Raw genomic sequence first — 19,135 nt, 5'->3', positions numbered from 1 at the left:
GCACTGACTCTCCCTTCTCAGTCCTACTGACCTCAACCTCCAGTCTCCAGTCCTGGGTCAGACTGTCCTGGGCTGCTACCTCATTGTTTCTAGGGGAATCTTGTCCCTCTACCCAGACAGGGCCTTCTTCTCTGCCTCCCTGCCCAGAAGGTGAGGCCAAGATCAGCACCCAGGACCGGGGCTCAGTGACTTGGGGAAGGCTTATATGAACACAGAAAACACTTGAGGTGGAGTTTATTTCAGAGACACGAGACACTGTTTCTGAAGGGGAAGGGTCCAGCTGAGGTCCCTAGGACCCTGGCTTCTAGGTTTCAAACACAGAAGAGATACTTTGGCTTGTGTGGCCAACAGCCCTCCCTCCACCCTCCAACGTGGCTCCTCTTCCCTCCCTCCCCATCTTCTCTGTTCTGCCAGGGTACACAAGGCCTGGCTGGTGGGCCTCAACAGTAGCAGGAAGGAGATTGGGTTGGAAGGAAGCTATGTATCTTTTGGTGTTCCTACTCTGGCAGCTTGGGGAAACCCGCTGAGGAGGAGGAAGGCTGTCCCATAAATGGTGCAGTGGAAAACACTGGTTGTCAAGAGACCTGAGTCCTAGCCCCAGCTTCATTGTGGAGTGTCTGGATAACTGTGGCCATCATCTCCCCTCAGTTTTCCTATCTGTAAAATGACCTGGACTAGGGGTCTTCTGTAGTCCCTTCCATCCCTTCCTCTCTGACTCTGACCCTCTAGGCCTCCATTTCCCCAGCAGACAAGTGGAGACACTAATTCAGCTGCTGTTTCTCTCCTGGGGACATTGTGAAGACAAGAGTGCTCTGGCAAGTGTGACAGGGCTTGGATCTTCTGATCTGCTGGTTCCAGGTTTGGGCCATTTCCAGTCATCCTGAAGCCCCATTGCATGCTCCGACTTCTCTGACATCACTGTCCTTCTATGCCATCCACCCAGGCCCCTTTTCTCCTCTGTTCCCCCATGTCAAACTGCCCAAGAAAGAAGGAAGGCGAGGAAGAGGCAAGAGGAGCATCTGGAAGGGGGAGGGGTTAATAGCATCAGACAGTGGCTGTCTGCTTGATGCTGTGAAAGCTGATCCTTGTGGGGGACGTGGGGATTGACATGGCCCGGGCAACCCGGACCCGTAGGGAGTGGTGATCTTGCCACCTGCGCCATCTCTTCCTCACAGCTGCACGGACCTGGAGAAAGAGAGAGAAAGAGACAGAGCGAGAGAGACAGAGACAGACAGACAGACAGACATAGACACAGAGACACACAGAGGGAGACACATAGAGAGAGAGGACAGGGGAAGGGCCAACCTGACTTTGCCATTGGGACTTTGGTGGGCAAGGCTGTGGCTTGCACCCATCCACTGGGCCCACTTTCAGGGAACTGATTGCATTGAATCTCTTCCCCATTGTGTAAATAGTGATAACAGCAGTAGCTGTTGTTTCTGTTGGGTTTGCCAAGTGCTTGACAGACAACTGTCACAACAGCCATGGCAGGAAGGGGCCATAGGTGTTATCATCTCCGTTTTGCAAATGAGAAGACCAAGACTGAAACCGATTCGCTGTGTGTCTGGTGCCTGAACCTGAGTCTTGCTGGCATCAGTTCTAACCCTGTGATGCTGCATCCCTAAGTGGGACACTGAGTGAATGCAGTGGGATAGCTTTCACAATGTGCCCAAAGTGAATACACGGCTGGGCTGAGGAACATCTCTAATGATGACCATGAGAATGATCACAACAAAAACTGTGAAATGAACCATGGCATATTTGGAAAGTCACTGACCCCACACAGTATTACCCAAACCCAGGGCTTCTGACCCTAAGGCAGCTGCAGAAAGGGGCTCACTCTTTGCCAACAGACTTTCTCAGGGCAATAATAAACAGATCAAAAGCCCATAGAAATGTGGTTGGAACAAGTCCATAGCATTTCTCCAGACAGGAATCGATATAACTGATTATAGGCATCCTGTATGCCATGGTGATGTCCAAGCAACGTCAGCAGGCCTTGAGGAAGGCAGAGGCACAGGGTCTATCTCATGCTCGGACAGTGTGGATGGGCTGAAGTCTGTGCTGTTAGAGGGAATGTCCTCACAGATGAGGTCACAGATTCACTGAAACATCATGTTTTCTTTTACTGAGGTTTTCTAGAATTAACCATCCCCTTTCCCCAGACCTCTGGGGAGTCTATTACCTGCTGCTGCTGAGGCCTCATGGGGAGAATTTTCAAACTTGAAACATTTGGGAGCAGTTAGAGTTTTTGGTAGAGTTCTGCCTGCCTCCTATTTAATGGGATTTGCCTCATTTGTTCCCTTGGTGGCCAAGCCCTGGGGGTCAGCCTGCCCTCATGTCCTCTCCTTTCAGTGGCCTGGCTTGAGCCGACTCATTAAGAAGGCTCGAGGCTTGCTTCGGTTGGTCCTGGCTCTCCTCTCCACAGATGCTTAGGGGACTCTTGGGGGCCTCATTTCTAGGGCCAGGGCTGGAGGGAACAGGAAGGAGATAGAGTCAAGGGAAGCAGTACTGGGGGCCAGGACATCTGGGCTCTCTTCTCCACCCTTCTGTTGACTGAATGAGTGCCCTTGCCTGCATCCCTTGTCCTTCCTGGGACTCATTTTCCTCACATGTAAAATGAGGGGTTTGGTTGGGCTCTCTGCAGCCACTGCTAGCTTTGGTATTCTAAGTCTCTGAGTGCTGCTGACAGAATGATTCATTGTTTAGTAGAAGCATTCTCCACAAGGTCCCTCAAGATAGGAAGTTTCCCTGGGGCTATTTAACAGTCTTGGACCTGGTTCCAACCCTGATTTAACCACTGCTTATGTCAGCCTGGGTGAGTCATCTTTTGGGGCAAAAGTCACCTATCAAAAGAGGGGATTAGAGGAGACCTCTAGGGAGACTTCAACCCTTCCTCGGTGATCTGATCACTAATGGTCCTTCTAGCCTAAAGGTTCTCAGACTCACTGTTCTGGAATGGCCTTTGGCCTCCACTCTCCCAAACCAGGGAAGACTTGTTTCAGAGTTCTCTTCTTCCAGGACACCTTCTCCAGTAAACCCACACTACTCTCCTCCCTCCTGTCTTGGTTTCATGCTCAGAAAGGGGGCAACGTGGAGTCTCTCTGCTTCTGTTTTTGCATGCTTGGTCATCTGGGATTTGGCTATTTTGAGCTTGTCCAACTCCATGGATTGCCAAAGGTTGACTGCCTTTCTTCCCCTTAGCTCAGAGCTCCCCACTAAGAGCTTTGGAGATGCCTTGAAAGCTCAGCTCACTCACCTCTCCATTCAGGAAGCAGTAGAACACAGAGACAAAGAAGCCCTGGTGAGGAAGGAGGGAGCTCATTAGTGCCACATTCCTAGGCAACATCAGTCAGACCCTCCTTGGAGCCATGGGACAGAAAGGGATTATGGGGGAGAAGTGGGAAGGGAGGAGGGGGACACCTTTTTGGTGACTTTGCCTAGCTCCCCACAGAGCAGGGAGGACAACGCAAGTCCACCAGACCATAGTTCTAGATGAACAGTGGGGAAGGAGAAGGGCAGGGGAAGGAAGAGAAGTGTAGCATTCATAACATCTGTAGATGTTGGCAGGGTGCTGTCCAAGGTACTGAGCTTAGTTCCCTAGGACAGTTACATTCCTACAGAAGACACTGCTATTATATGGCCCCAGGCTTAGCCCTGTCCCCTGTGCTAGGATTGGCCAAGGTTAGGGAGTCATTCTGAGCTGGGGATTAAAGAGAAGGGCCATCTTTACTGGGGGGGAGGGGTCAGTTTGTGTCCACGTGTGGGTACTTGTGGGCAGGTATGTGTGTCTATGGGCATCTGCTCATGTATATCTTTGGTGCTGAACTTGCATAAGTATCTCTGCAGGTGGGTACAAGTCTGAATTTGTGCATGTCTCCAATGTGCCTGGGCAGTAGCATCTGAGCGGGCATCTTCTCTCTTTCTGTGTGCATCAGGGCGCATGTGTGTGAGTGTGCGTATGGCTGTGTGCAGGTTTGGTTCACACGCACAGAGGTTGGATAATGCACACAATCAGCTGTTGGTCATCTCTCCATAGATCATCTTCCCTCTCATGTCCACAGTCAATCTCAGGTCAGTTTTCTCCTGGCCCACTCTTCTCACAGTGTGAACCCCACTTCTCACTCCCTGCTATTGCAAAAGGGGTCCCAGATTCCTTTTTATAACAACCTTCAGTAACATATTCAGTAACACACAAGCATGCACCCACATGCTGGCACCTCCCCTGACTAGGCACTCAGTGTGCATGCATGCCCCAGGCCCCCCTCCATTCCCTCCTGACCCCCCAGACTCCAAAGCTCTGACCTGGAAGGACTGCAGGAAGGAATTGAAGTAAATGAACACAATCTGGGACACATCGTCATCTCCAGGGTTGACAAAGAAGAGCATGTAGGTGATGCCCAGGAGGGGCAAGAGGACCAGGGTCGCCTTTACTGCCTTCCTGGGTGGGGAAGGAGAGGAGAGATGCCCAAGGTCATTGAAGCAGGGGGACTGTGGGCACTCCTTCTCCCTGATGGCACAGGAGGTGAGGACAGTGCAGGCCCCCTGGGATCCAGCATCAATTCAACTTCATCTTGCAGGCCCATGGGCATGGGCCTTAGCATGTTGTGGGACAGGAAGCCCAATGTGGGCAGGAATGACAGCCTCAAGTTTTGTGCCCAGTGCCCAGTGCCCAACCCTGTGCCTGATTCAAAGCTCTTGTGCACTGCTGGTGTTTAATAAAGGCTTGTGCACTGGTGTGGAGATACATGCGCACACACACATACACATAGAGATATACATATTACACACATATATGCATGTATAAGGTGGGGCACATTTGTGGAGCCTGAGGCCTCTCTCTCAAGGGATTCTCTTAGGAGTGAGCTCATGTCTGTGACCACACCTTCCATCTGGCAGTCCAACTCTACTAGACCTTGCAAGTGCTCAAAGCACAGGGATTGAGGAGCATTTTCAAATACTGAGTGAAAGGCTGGAAGGAAGAGTAGCTCTAGGGAAAAGAGAAATGAAAAGAGAGGAGAAAATCTAGAGTTAGGGAAACACAGGGGCAGAAGGGACAACCTGGGGCTGGGGAACCCAAAGACAGAGGGGGAGATCTGGGGGCCAGGAGAGCCGCAGGGCAGAGGGGGGAGATCTAGGGGTCAGGGGAGCCTCAGGACAGCAGGGAGATCTAGGGGCCAGGGGAGCCCAGGACAGCAGGGAGATCTAGGGTTCAGGGGAGCTCCAGGGCAGAGGGGGAGATCTAGGGGCCAGGGGAACCCCAGGACAGCAGGGAGATTTAGGGGCCAGGGGAACCCCAGGACAGCAGGGAGATCTAGGGGTCAGGGGAGCCTCAGGGGAGAAGGAATGGTCCAGGGTTAGGGAAGCACAGAGGTGGGCGGAGGACAGGGAGACATTGCTGGTACTGATTCCTAACTGATTTCTAGACATAGGTTCATAACTCAACATATTGGGGATGACATCTATAGGAACATGGTTTTCACTTTAGAATGGAATTAAATGGAACATTGGCAGGATTCATTTCACAGAAAATCACTTTACAACTCATTTGGTTGACCACATCTGTCCCCTTGAAACAAGGGATTCTTAAACACAAAAGGGAGGGAGGAAGTGAACGAGGGTGGGCACTGAGCAGCCCTGGAAGAGGGTCAGAATGAGGGCAGGTCCTGGCAAAGGGGGAGGCACCATGTCATAAGATGAGTAACAAAAGGGAAGGAAAGAAAGCAGCAAAGCACATGTAACCCTCCTCGATCCAAGGGGACACTTCTGTAGGTCTACCAAGGCCATTTGTTCTCACTTGTTGGGTAGATGTACAGTGTGGGAATCAGCACTCTCCTTGTACAGAGTTGGGAGATGAAGCACAAAGCAGTTCAGTAAATGGCACGAGGGTGCACATCATCCGGGACCAAGTACTTTACCTCTGATCTAGCCCCCTTCTGCCTGTTTTGCAGCTCAATTTCCACCAAGTTAGCCACAAGCAGGACTCCCCGCCAAAGAGCAGGAGATGGAGAAGGGGCCTCCTCTTCTTGAACACTGGCAGAGCACTTTCCCTCTCTCTCTCAATGGCTTCAGATCAGCCATTGCAACTTGGCCACAAGGCAGGGGATGGATGAATGGCGCCCATAGGGTAGCCACTTACCTGTATTGCATTGTCTCTGAAGTGGTAGATGCTCGAAGCTTTGTCATCAAAATTCTAACAATGTTGAACAGGAAAATGAAATTGATCTAGAGGGAGACAGACAGACAGAGACTAGTAGTGACCCTGGGATGAGCTAGGAGACAGTTTCTGCACAAGCAACAATCTGTTGAACTCCACGGCACTCTCTCTCTGTCTCTCTGTCTCTCTGTATCTCTCTCTCTCTCTCTCTCTCTCTCTCTCTCTCTCTCTCTCTCTCTCTCTCTCTTCATCTTCTCTGCTCTTCCTCTGGCCTCTGCCCTTTGGCCTGACACTTTCATCCCTCTCTCAAGGTCCAGCTCAAATGTCACCTGTCCCGTGATTCCCCCAAGAGGCAGAGAATGATCTCCCTGGCCTCTGACTTCCCCAAGCACTTTGGACCTCCCATGGTGCCTTGAGCCACCTGTCTTCTGTTGGACAGAAGCCGTAAGTGTCAGAGATGAAAGGGGCCATTGAGATCTTCTAATCCAATGACTCATTTTTATAGAGGGGGACACTGACACTCAGATGTGGGAAGAGACTTGCTCAAGGTCAAGCAGCAGCAGAGCCTGGGCAGGTCTTGGTCCTCTGGGTGAGCTGCTGAGACCTGGCTGGAACTTCTCCCCCTGAAGCCAAAGGGAGGGAACTATGGGGTCTTGGTGCTCCTTGACTGAACTGGAGAAGACCATGCCACTAGGTAGGGTCTGGTCCTCCTTGACTCCTTTGAGATGGTAAGATGAAAGGGGGTGAAACAGCATCTGTGTAATAAGCCATTGGGCCAATACTGCCTCAGTGGCCCCACTCAGGAGCAGGGAGATCCTCAAGAAAGAGGGCCTCAGGGGATTATAATTCCCAAGACTAAAGGATCTCTTTAAAGTTGAAAAGGGCTTCAGCAGCAGCTCGCCCAAGCCGCCTATGAACAAGAACCCCAACTTTAATGCCCCCGACAAGTGACCATCCAGCAGCAGCTTGAAGGCTTCAATGAGGGGGTGTTGGTGGGTAACAGGGAATTTTGGGGCTTAAGCAGGACTTCCTAACACTAAATCAAATGGGGCTTGAGACAGAGCTTGAGATTGACTCTTTTACTAGGAAGCAGGTTCAAAAACTGAACCAACACCTGAGGGATCTTATCATATGGCTAGCTCTTCTGTATTCCAAAAGCACTTGACCTTTGGAACCTAAAACTTGAGGGACTAAAAGACTTCTTACAGTGAGAAAACTGTAAGTGATCAAGTCTCTTGGAGGGGATAGACTCGTTTAATTATGGAGAGAAAGCAGCTCAGATTTTCTTCCTAGTCCAGTGACTGTATTAAAGGCTTGCTTTTTTGGGGGGGGCTAGGCAATGGGGTTAAGTGACTTGCCCAGGGTCACATAGCTAGTTAAGTGTTATGTGTCTCAGGCCGGATTTGAACTCAGGTCCTCCTGAATTCAGAGCCAGTGCTCTATCCACTGTGTCACCGAGCTGCCCCCATGGCTTGCTTTTTTAATGAAAGAGCTGAAGCTTTGGCGCTATGCTCTAAGCTAAGCTAAAGAGGACAGAGTCCCATTACTTAGTACCTTAGCTGAGGACTGTAGCTAAGGCCCTGAGGTGGGGGAAAACACACACACACACACACACACACACACACACACACACACACACACACGCAGATTCAACAGACAGACAGAGACAGAGAGATAGACAGAGACAGAGAGACAGACAGAGATAGGGAGATAGACAGAAACATATAGGGACAGAGAGAGACAGAGAGACAGAGACAGAAAGTGCAGAAAGTGTTATGGGGAAATATTTTATTACTACTTTTCTTACTATGCTGTTTCATTGAATGTCTTTAGTTTGAACTAATTGTATCCTCTGGCTGACAAGTAAGATGTTGGTGGGGGCCCATGAACCATGGTTTGAGTAGATGGGGATGAGGTATCTTTTCTGCAGGTGTGCCTACAAGGGGGAGAACTTTCTGGGTCCCCATAAGGATTATTAACTATTATCTACTGCTTGGCCACCATCTTGTCAGATAGTACCTGTCACTTAATAGTTGCTGAGGAAATGTTTGTTGATTATTGCTTGATTCTCCTAGCCTCCATCTGCCTCTTCAACCTTCCCTCCACCTTCAGCTCTCTCTGAACTTTCTTCCTCGATAGAGGAAGGACTCTTGGAGCCCCTCCTGGAGGAATGCCTTTTTCAGCTACTGGGCCCAAGTCAGGTACCAAAGCATCAGATCTGGACACAGTCCAGGCCTAACCCGACCTTTTAAAGAAGGGACCTTACAGTTACTGTGCCCTTCTCAGATGGCATTTAGAATTGAATGTCTCTTTCTCTCTCTCTCTCCCTTTCCTGGAGAATCAGCTTAACATTTAAGAAAGCTGCACCTGGCATTGTAGCTTGGGCCCAAATGAGAAGGTCAGCTCATTTGGGGAGAGCTGTGACCCAGGATGATATGAGCAGAAATTCTTGGTGTGAGGGGGGGAGCAGGAGGGGAAAAGAAAGAAACTTTTTAAAAATCATAATGTTCTTAACCCTTTCCATCCTCCAGTGTGGACCATGACCTCCCTGGAGTAACCAAAGTTATGGAGAGAAAGCCCATTCAAAGGTACCTTCCTTTGCCTCCCATCTACAGATTCCTGGAGCCACATGGACAGATGAGACTCAGAGAGCCTGCACGGATCACAGAAAGTTGCTCCATCAAGAATCTTTTTCACCATCTCTAGGACACAGATTCCTCAGCCTTCCTTGGCACTTTGACCTAGGCTGGTAGTTGGTAAGTTCTTTTCCAATCCAGTGGGTGGACAAATGCCCCCAATTCTCCCTCCACCCCATCTCCAGTATTTGTCTGTTTGTCTCCACTCCCACCATGGTCCAGGCCTTAATGAGTCTCACTCAGACCCTGCAACACTCTGCTTCTGGCTCTCCCCCTCCAATTCCTCCCCTACCAATGGCTGCCAAAATGGTCTTTCTGAAGCACAAGTCTGACCCTGCTCAAGTCTTCACTGGCTCCCTATTGCTTGCCTCTAGCACGAAACAGAAATTCCTTGGCTTGGAATTTAGAACATTTCACAGCTTGGCTGGAACCTAGCTTTCCAGGCTTGTTCCACATGGCACCTCTAGACACACCCTATGTTCCAACCAAATGGAGTTACTAGTCTCTTCTTGAACTGACCATTTCTCTTTTCTCCCCCATGCCTTTGCCATCATGATTCTGTCTGGGATACCTTTCCTCTTCACCTCCACCTTTCAGAATCCCTACTTTTCTTCAGAGCTCAGGTGGGTGACCATCTCCCCCAGGAAGCCTTGCCCAGGCTTCCTGATGACTAGCCCTCCTGGGCTCCCTCCTCAAACCACCTTAAAGTTCCCTCAGTTGGGGTGGGAGAGTAGGGGCTCTGAGCTGACACCATCCAACCTCCATTCACCACACATGTATGTGAGTAAACGAATGTGGGGATCTTACTACTTGGCTGGTGTCCAGTTGCACAGTATGAGAGGATCACGGACAAGGGTGGGGGGGGAGTGAGATTCAAAGTGGTGCAGTCATGACAGCATCCCCTCTCTTCTAATGTCCCCCGCTCCCCACAGTGGTCTAGGAGACCTCCTGGGAGACTCTAACCCAAACCCTCAACCCTTCCCAGAAGCTAGAGCTTCAAGGATGGAAAAGTGCTCTAAGCTGGAGTCTCTGCAGGAGCCTTTCTGGCCCCCCTTCCCCACCCACCAGCTCCTGGGGCCTTCCCTCTGGGCTGGACTGTCCTCTCTCTGTCTCTTCTTTTTACATAGTTGTTTGATGAGTGTTTCTCCCATCAGACTGGGAGCTCCTCAACAGCAGGCACTGTTTTGTATCCCAAGCGCATAATAGGAGCTTAACAAGTGCTTGTCGAATGACTGACTGAAAGTTCAAGAAAGGCTAATTCAGTACCGTGGAGAGCTCATAGCCAACCGCACCTCAGGCAGGGCCAGCAGCGGCTCTGGCTCCCTCCCAGATTCCTGGGGCCGCAGGAGATCAGGGTATTCGTCTCCTTTCTGTCTTCAAAATATCCACCCCCATGTGGTGGGACCCTGGGCATACTTGTCACCAGATGGATATTAAAAATCCTGCTACACACACAAAGCATCTCGGCTAATATTCTAGCAAGGGCATTGGGACCGGCCCTGCGCTGTGCTTCGAAGGGAGCTGGGGGTGCTGTAGGTAGGCTAAGGAGGGGCTTGTCCTAGCCATAGGGGTGGCTTTTACAAAGGCGCGGAGGTGGAAGATGACATGGTGAGTGGAGGCAGGACTGAAGGGAGGACTGTCTAGTGGGCCAATGTGACACTTGGGGGGAAGAGAGCTATGTGCTTTACTGACTCATTGATTCTGACTCTTCTGACTCACCTTGCCAACCAAGTGACTTTTCTTTTTCTTTCTCCTTCAAATAATTCAGGTCAGACAAGTCTATTATGTGCAAGACCAATTGCAAGGCGCTGGGATATGAAGACGAAAGCTCAATGGTCTCTGGCCTCAAGGAATTTACGATCGGCTGCGGAGAAGTGACAGGGATCACCAAGGGGGAGGAGGGATCTGGGGCTTCAGGAGCAGCTGAGTGGCTGTGGCTAAGAAGAGGCTGTGTCCTCTGCCTGGCCCACTGGGAAGGTACCTCGGCTATGCGGATGTGACAGTGCCTAAGCACAAGCACCAGGTAAACCATCTTATAGAAAAGGGAAGTTACTAATCACTTTGCTTTGGGGGAGAGAGACAGAGCCCCGGGAGACGCTGGCGAGTTGAGGTTGTCCAGGCCTGGGACACAGTGTCCTCCAAGCCAGCCTTGGGGTCCATGACCAGCATCCTTGCCTATTTTCTTCTTCAGAACAAGGTGGTCTGTAGTAGCCACCCACGACGATATCACATTTGCATCTTTCTCCATTGGCCATTTGGTCAGTCTCCGCCCCCCCACCCCGCCCCGCCTCCCCACTCGGGTGCCTGGATTTCTCCTCATGTGCTTATGTTCTTACTTGACATGCAATGCGACTTCCTCTTCCCCAAATGTCTTTTGAATTTCTTCAGAATAAAATCATACCTTTCCAATAAGTCTTAATGATATCTACGAGTGTGGATGTACATCCGTGCATTCAGATCTCTACGGCACTGTGCCGATTCCCTGCGTTCTTTGCACTTAGGCAAACCACGAGTCTGTGGGCTTTATCTCTGGCTCTCTCCTTGGATTTGGTCTTCTGCCAATTACTGGTCGTCTAGAATGGTTTTGTCCCTTTGATTACACCTGCTGCTCTTAGCGCTCTGCAGCCTGGCACATCAATACGGACATTTTCTTCCTCCCCCTGCATTTTCAGTTGAAAACCCTCTTGATCACATTCAGAGGACTCCAGCCAAACACCTACATCGCCAGCTTTCATACGTTCACTCCATCTCTGGCCCAAAGCCCATTGTTCCTGTTTCTTAAACGAGGGTCCAGAAATACTTCTGCTTTCAGATGTCCATTACGATCATTCCTCCCCCGTCCCCAGCCTGAGCTCCATGTCTGTGTCTTCTTTGATCTCAATTCAAAGTAGCTAATTCAGAGTTCCCAGGAGCCTATGGTCCCAGCACTCCATGAGTCTGTGGACGTATTATAGCCACTTAGAATCAATAAATATGGCTCTTGTCCCAGTGGCTCAGGGTGGCTAGATGTGGCAGCACACACAAGCTCCACCAGCGCTGTGCATGAGCGGCCGTCACATTCTCTAGGATGTGAGCTGGGCTTAGTGTTAGCATACTGAGGAAGCAGAAAGGGCCCTAACTACTCTGGGTCCTGGCTGCAGCCCTGGCTAGCTGGACAACCTGGGCCAAAGCTCGGGAGCTCTCATCCATACTCAGAGAGAAAACTCAGTAATTTTCTCACCTGTAATACCAGGATATTGATTCCTGCACTCACCACTTCCTCAGGGTGTAGAGAAAAATGTGTTTTGGGAACTTCCAAGCTTCATGGGGAGCTTTTAGCTCAGTGTGAGATGGCAGTGTGACCAGGTAGCCAAGAGTGCTAATGAAAGCTTAGGCTGCATCTAAGGGCCGTGGCTTTCCAGACTAGAGAGGGGACGTCCTCTTAGTCTCAGCCCTGGTCAGGCCTCTTCTGGTGTACTTTGTTTCGTTCTAGGCACCACAGTCTGGCGAAAGTGTTTGTCAGTTGGATTGTACCTAGAGGATAGCCAGGAGGGTGGAGCTCCTCCAAGTCATGCTTTGTGGGGACTGATAGATGGAATAGGGGACGTTCAGCTTGGAGAAGAAAGAGCTGGGCCCGGGGATGCAGAAGCATGTGAAAGGTTGCTCTGTGCAAGAGGTAGCCTGGTTCACCTGGTAGTGCCACAGGGCACAGAGCCCTGGACTTGAGGTTCAAATCCAGCCACAGACACTAGCTGGGTGACCCTGAGCAAGTCGCTTCACCTCGGCCTCAGTTTCTTCATCCATAAAATGGGGATAATAATAGCACCCACCTCCTGGGGTTGTTGTGAGGATCAAATGAGATAATAATTACAAAGCACTGAGCACAGTGCTTGGCACACGGTCGGTGCTTAGTCAATGCTCATTCCCTTTTCTCCTCCCTCCAGCTCCAAGAGTAGAACTAGGAGTAATGGGTGAAAGTTAAGAAGACAGAGTTGGCTTGATTCCAAGGGGCTTCTGGGCGCTCCCAAAGAGGGCTGGGGTGCTTTGAGAGGTGGTGGGTGCCCCCTTGTCAGAGAGCTCCATGGAGAGGCGGGGCGATCATTTCTCAGGGAAATTAGAGAATTCCCACATCCCCATGCAGCGCACTCATTGGACTAGATGGCGTCTGGGGTCTCTTCCAACTCTGAAGTTTTGTGAGTACTGGTTGCAAGGTAGCTTGTTTAATAGTCACAAAGTGGGAGGTGAGGAAAAGCTATCTAGGAAGCCTGGATGTGGTCCTAAGGTGGCCAGGTGACTCATGTGCCAAGCACCCCCTCCGTGGGTGATGGCGTGGCTCCATCTAGATGCGGGCCATTCTCAAAGCTCCTACAAAGAGAAGTGGCTCTTTAAGAAAATTGGTATATATGAGAGCCTTGAAATTACAGAGCCAGAAATAAGGCTGACGTCAAAGCTGATTGCTTACAGGTCTTTTTTGGGTAATTTAGGGGGTATTCTACATAATGTATTCATTTTGCAAAATGTGCCTTTTACTTAAACTCTACCTTAATTAAAGCTCCCATGTGAATTAACAACACGGCAGCAATTATGTTTCCAATGTGAATGCGTTAGGCACATCGTGGGAAGCGGTGGTGGGAAGAATCTGCTCATTACAGCCTCATTCTTGCCTCAGCTCCTCCAGTGGGGAGGTGGGAAGAGGGCACATTGTGGGCACTTGGGACCTGGTCCAGCTTTGGGAAGGAAGTGATGAGGGGCTCAGGGCTGTCACAGCAGCCAAGCTCTTTCGAAGCCCCCTCATCTGCCAGCTGCTGTTACTTCTGCTTAGATTTGTTTGCAGACAAGAGAATTTGAAAGCTGGAAGAGACTTCAGAGGTCATTTCCTTGAATCTCTTTTTCAGAAGAGGAAACTGAGGCACAGGAAAGGCCCCATCTCTGGCAGTAAGTGACAAAGCTAGGGCCAGAATGCAAGTCATGAGGTTTCTGATGGCCAATGTTTGCCACACTGTGGAGAGCGGAAGCGGGTGTTGGGGGGAGCCCAGCATCCCTTCCTCCCTCCTTGGTGACCATGTCCCTGATGCCCCCAAGCTGCCCTCCCTAGGCTAGAGTAGTTTACACAAAAATGGAACTAAAACAAGCACATTTTTCCCCTAAATTGCCTTCACAGCCACCATCCCCATCACATCCCAATCACCACCATTCTCTGTCACTGCCAGCATCCACTCCATCCCTATCACCACCATCTTGTTCTGGAAGCTAGATGGTACAGTGGGTAGAACACAGGGCCTCGAGTCAGGAATCCAGCCTTAGCTATAGACTGGGTGACCCTGGGCAAGTCACTTCACCTCTGATTGCCTCACTTTCCTCAGCTATAAAATGGAGATAATGATAGCACTTCCCTCAAAGGGTTGTTGGGAGGTTAATGAGGTAATATTTGTAGACACTTTACAGGGCCTGGAGCATAGTAGGCACTTAAAATATTGTTTCCTTTCTTCCCATCCCCTTCATCCCTGTCATGGTAATAGTCCTCCATCCCCATCATCCCTTTCTCATTCCCATCCCCATTAGCTTCATCATTACCATCATCATCATGATAGCCCCAACACCCCCTTTATTGCCCCTACTGCCATTATCTCCATCTTCACTCCCATCCCCATTATCCCCTTTATCACCTCACTCCCTTGCCCACAATAATCTCACCCATCCCCATAATCACCATTGCTTTCCTCATCATCCCCAGCACAACCAAATGTCCATTAATCAACATTATGACATGGGTGATCGAAATCTCCATTATCTTTATCCCTGTCCCTATTGTCCCCACGGCCATCACCTTCACCCTGATGGTCACCATCACATCCCTGTCACCATAGTCTCCATGGCCATCACCTTCACCCTGATGGTAACCATCACATCTCTGTCACCAGCATAACACTGCCACCACCACACAATCTTTCCTGCATCAGAACCTTGCTAGCTGTCTGGTTCCACCTTGCTCCCAATACACTGAGTCACTTCTTGTTAGCAGTTTGTCTGACTCACCTTCTCACAGACAGCCGTGTATGCTGACCCCCAACATGATCCTGCCATTTTGCTGAACAGGGCTCAACCATGTGCATGGCTGGAGGAATAAACTGCATGAGGTGAAGGTATCAACACATCCCTCCCTGATGGACAGATGGGGCAGTGGAGAGAGTACTGGATTTAGAGGCACATGACCTGGATTCAGATTCCCACTCTGTTACTGCCTCCATTACCTCGGACAAGTGACTGACTTTCTTGGTGCCTCAGTTTCCTCATCTATAAAATGATAGTATTGAACTAAATGATCTCTAAGGTTCTTTCCAGCTCCACATTCTATGCTACTCCATGGTCTGACATTCTCACCACCTGGAGCAATCCCCTGGGTCAGCTAAAAGAAGGGTTATTGTCTTCAGAAAACACTTGGGAAGTGCACATGATACCTGGAAAGGGAGGAAGGATGCAGGAACTAGCCTTCCTAACCCAACTGAAACAACCAAACAGTAGTTCTATGGGAGGGTTGAGCATCTCACTTCCATCAAGTATAGAGAATAGACAGTGTGCAGTGATATGCATAGAGTATGCCCTGGTTGGATTTCTGTCGCAGCCAAATGATGGCTGTCCTTAGTCAAAGCTCTGACTGGTCTCAGTCTAAGAGGAGAAAGTGAATAGGCTCAGTGAACTTCCCCCCTTCCCCCTCTCCCCCACTCTCTAAATTATGAAAGAGATTGAAGTGTTCCTTGAAAACAGAAGGAAGGACTTCAATGAGAAATCAAATGAGAAGGATCTGAAGGGGGTGGGGTGGGGATTGTGACTATGTTAGGAGTTGGAGGATAAAGAATGTGGCACAGAGGAGGAAGTGAAGGAATCTGATGGCTAAGCCCTTGGAGCTGAGTATCAGATCAGAGGCTTTTCCCTTGGAGCCGCAGGGAGCTAGATTGCCTGAAGCAGAAGCTGCTTATGCTCCAAGAAACCATTCAATTCAAGTCAACAAGCTTATAGGAAGCACCTCCCCGATGCAAGGTCTGGTGTTAGGTGTTGGAAATACAAAGGCATACAGGCCAGTAATCAAGAAGCTCCAATTCCACTGGCCCACTGAGGTGGGCTCACAGGTACCATGCTGAGAAAAGGTCATCCAGTAAGGAAGAGGAGAAGGAGAGGCAGGCAGTGGTAGCTGGTGACTCCTTACTGAAAGACACCAACTTTAGCAATTTGCTGACCTTGCTTTAGGAAAAGAGAGGTCTGCTGCTTTCCAGGGCACCAACAGGGTGTTACTGAGCATCTCCTGAGCTGGGACACTGCCCACCTCAGGTGATTCACACAGATAAGCGATAGCACCAGAAGGAAACTAGAAAGTGCTGCTCATGAAGATGAGGACTTTGGCAAACAATGGCTGGGGTAAGCATACAGGTACTATGGTCATCCTTGCTGCTGATCAAAGACAAGGACTTTGAAAAGAGACAGACTTGGGGAGTTGGTGAAGAAGATGATGTCTGAGAATAGGATTTTGACATCTGGATCAAGACTCAAAATATAGGCTCTTGGCTGGACAATTCACAAAAGTTGTCAAAATACATTTCCATGGAATCTGGTGAATCTAGGTAGAAGAGATTTAAAGGGAAAGGAAGATGGAGGGAGAAACTGCCAATGTCACCCAGTACCTATGATACCATAATGAGAAACTACAGTATGGGAAGATGGACAACCATGAAGATGGACAAAATGTCCTAGTAGTCAACATTGAAGAAAGGAGTCAGCTTGAATCATGATAACAGTGGCATTTATATGGCCCTTTAAAGTTTGCAAAACACTGTAGATACATCATCACACTGCCTCCTTACAACGTGAGCTATGGCTCACAGGTTTCATTTTTGCGATGCTCGAAGTCTGGGTAACAAGCAAAGTAAACCAAAGACCTAATGTAAGGAGGAAAATTGGAACTCACAGGAGTCACTGAGGCTTTTGGGAGGCCACTCAAGACTCTCCTGTAGATGCTATTGCTTACCTCAATGGAATAGAAAAGAAATGTGGAGGAGGTCAGTAGCCTCATGAGATTATATACGTCTATATATATATATATATATATATATATATATATATATACACACACACACACACACACACACACACACACACACACATATGCATGTGAGGAAATCCATGAACCAGGATCAGGCAGATATTGAAGAGCACTGGTGTCAAGGGACCTTGGTCCATCCGACCCCACTAGCTTTCATGCCATAGCTCTCCTTCTTTTTCTAGCTAAACCCCTTGAGAAGGCCATCTGTAATGGGTTCCTTTACTTCCTGTCCTCTCGCTCTCCATTGACTCTGCAATCTGGCTTCTGACCTCATCATTCAACTGAAACTGCTCTTTCCAAAGTTGCCGAGGATCACATGATCACCAGGTCCAATGGCCTTTCCCCCTCCTCATCCTTCCTGATCTTTCTTCTGCTGTTGATATTGTCCAGCCCCCCCCTTCTCCTGAACACTGCTCTTCTTCCTAGGGTTCTGTAACATGATTCTCTCCTGATTCTCCTCCTACCTTCTTCTCAGACTCCTTTCCTAGGTCTTCAATCGGGTCAAACTAACCAACCCTGAGTGTCCTCCAAGGCTATGTCTTGCACCCTCATCTCTTTTCCCTCTATTACTATTTCACCCGGTGATTTCATCAGCTCCTGTGGCTTCAATTGTAATCTTTCTAATGATTCTCAGATCTGCTTATCAAGCTCTGACCCCTCTCCTCACCTTCAGTCTAAGGATCTGAGGCCAGATTTGAACTCATGAACATGAATCTTCCTGACTCCAGGTCCATTGCTCTACCCACTGAGCCATCGAACGACCTTGTTTAGTCAGTGCTTGGTGCTTAATACAACAGGTGCTTGATAAGTACTTGTTCACTTGACTTGTTGACTTGGCAAAAGGAAAAAGGGAAGCATTGTCATGTCATTGGGGCGTACTAGAGACCACCTGAACAGAAGGAGGAAGTAGATGAGATATCTGTAAACAAATCATAAATCTGGCATAGTGGGCTGATAAGATAGATGTGGAGGACTTCAATTCTCCATTATCTGTTGGAGTTCTCCCTTTTTTCCAAAATCAGACCATCTAACAAATTCTTGATTTAGCTTAACACCATTTTCGCTTTTTAAAAGGTGGAGGAAATTATAATGGAAACTGCTATTCTGGATCTGATTCTGACCAATAAGAAAGAACTCGCTGTTGGGTTAGAAATGATTCCATTTTAGAATCTGTGAGATTGAAGGAGAAGCAAGCCAGGAACAGTCTAAGATGCACTTTAGATTTTGGAAGATCAGAATTCAAAGAGTTTAGAGAAAGGGCAGGGTCTTTCTGGTTTGTTTTTGTATCCCTAGCATCTAGAACATAGTAGGTGCTTGATAACTATTTGTTGAATTGAATTCCCTGGCTCAAAGGTCTATAAGGGAAGCTGGATCCAGTTTTATCAAGAACAGAAAGGACTATGATAGGGAGCATAAGTCAGAAGTTGTGACTAAGGCCAATGTGTATAAATGGGACACTCATCAACCTACTTAGATTTTAAAAACAGAAAGTGAAAGTGATGGCAGGTAGTGGTGGATGAATATGAGCTGTGCCATGGTACTGTTGGAATCATGGAAGTACCTCTGCCCAGAATGGACTGAGGCTAGAAAGGAAGCATGAGAAAAATAAACAAGGCATATGTAAGAGAAACCGGGGAAAGAGAAAGGATCAGAGAAGGGACAGGGCTGAAGCTCTGAGAGGACAGGATACTAAGAACTGATGATGGAAAGAAGATAAAGCCAGCTCATTCTGATATCCCTTCTGTCTTCTCTGCCAAGAAGGATAGCCATTGGACTGGGAAAAAAATGGCTAATAGGACGTTGATCAGCTAGACAGTGTGCAGAGGAGGGTGGCCAAGACGGCAACAAGCCTAGAGATCATGCCAGAAAAGCATTGTCCGAATAAACTCAATATGGTTAGTCCGGAAGAGAGAAGCTTTGGGGTAGGAGTAGGTGGGTTTGAAGGGCTGCCCTGTAGACTCGCTGTTGAACTTGTTTTGCTTAGCCCCAGGGGATGGAACTAGGATCACTGGGTAGAAGTCATAAAGGCAGATTTAGACTTGATATTAGGAAAAACTGTCAAAAAATTAGAAGCACCCTCAAGTGCAATGGGCTACCTTTCCAGGTGCTGAGTTTCCTATCATTAGGCATCTTCAGGCAAAGGTTGGATGGCCACTTGAGGTTCTTGTAGAGAGGGTTCTGGGTCAGGTGTGAGTATGACTATATAGTTTCATAACCCTTATGTCTGTGATTCTGCAATAATTGATCACATTAGCTTATGGTCACCTA

The 19,135-nt window shown here is 48.9% G+C and overlaps 1 protein-coding gene across 2 annotated transcripts in view; it reads right to left on the bottom strand.

Moving 5' to 3' along the window:
- Positions 1-219: 219 nt before the first annotated feature.
- Positions 220-19,135, bottom strand: part of CRHR2 (corticotropin releasing hormone receptor 2) — a 100,528-nt gene continuing 81,612 nt past the window's right edge. For both annotated transcript variants that reach the window (XM_020964467.2, XM_020964472.2), the window contains 4 exons: positions 6,140-6,225; positions 4,306-4,441; positions 3,260-3,301; positions 220-1,185 (listed from right to left, as the gene is read on the bottom strand). In XM_020964467.2, coding sequence (XP_020820126.1) covers positions 1,045-1,185; positions 3,260-3,301; positions 4,306-4,441; positions 6,140-6,225 — 405 coding nt within the window. In that variant the 3' untranslated portion in view covers positions 220-1,044. The remainder of the gene's footprint in view (positions 1,186-3,259; positions 3,302-4,305; positions 4,442-6,139; positions 6,226-19,135) is intronic.

Source organism: Phascolarctos cinereus, unplaced genomic scaffold, assembly GCF_003287225.1.
Source record: "Phascolarctos cinereus isolate Bilbo 61053 unplaced genomic scaffold, phaCin_HiC Scaffold_4;HRSCAF=312, whole genome shotgun sequence".
Classification (NCBI taxonomy): Eukaryota; Metazoa; Chordata; class Mammalia; order Diprotodontia; family Phascolarctidae; genus Phascolarctos; species Phascolarctos cinereus.
This window is presented reverse-complemented; position numbering and strand designations above follow the sequence as displayed.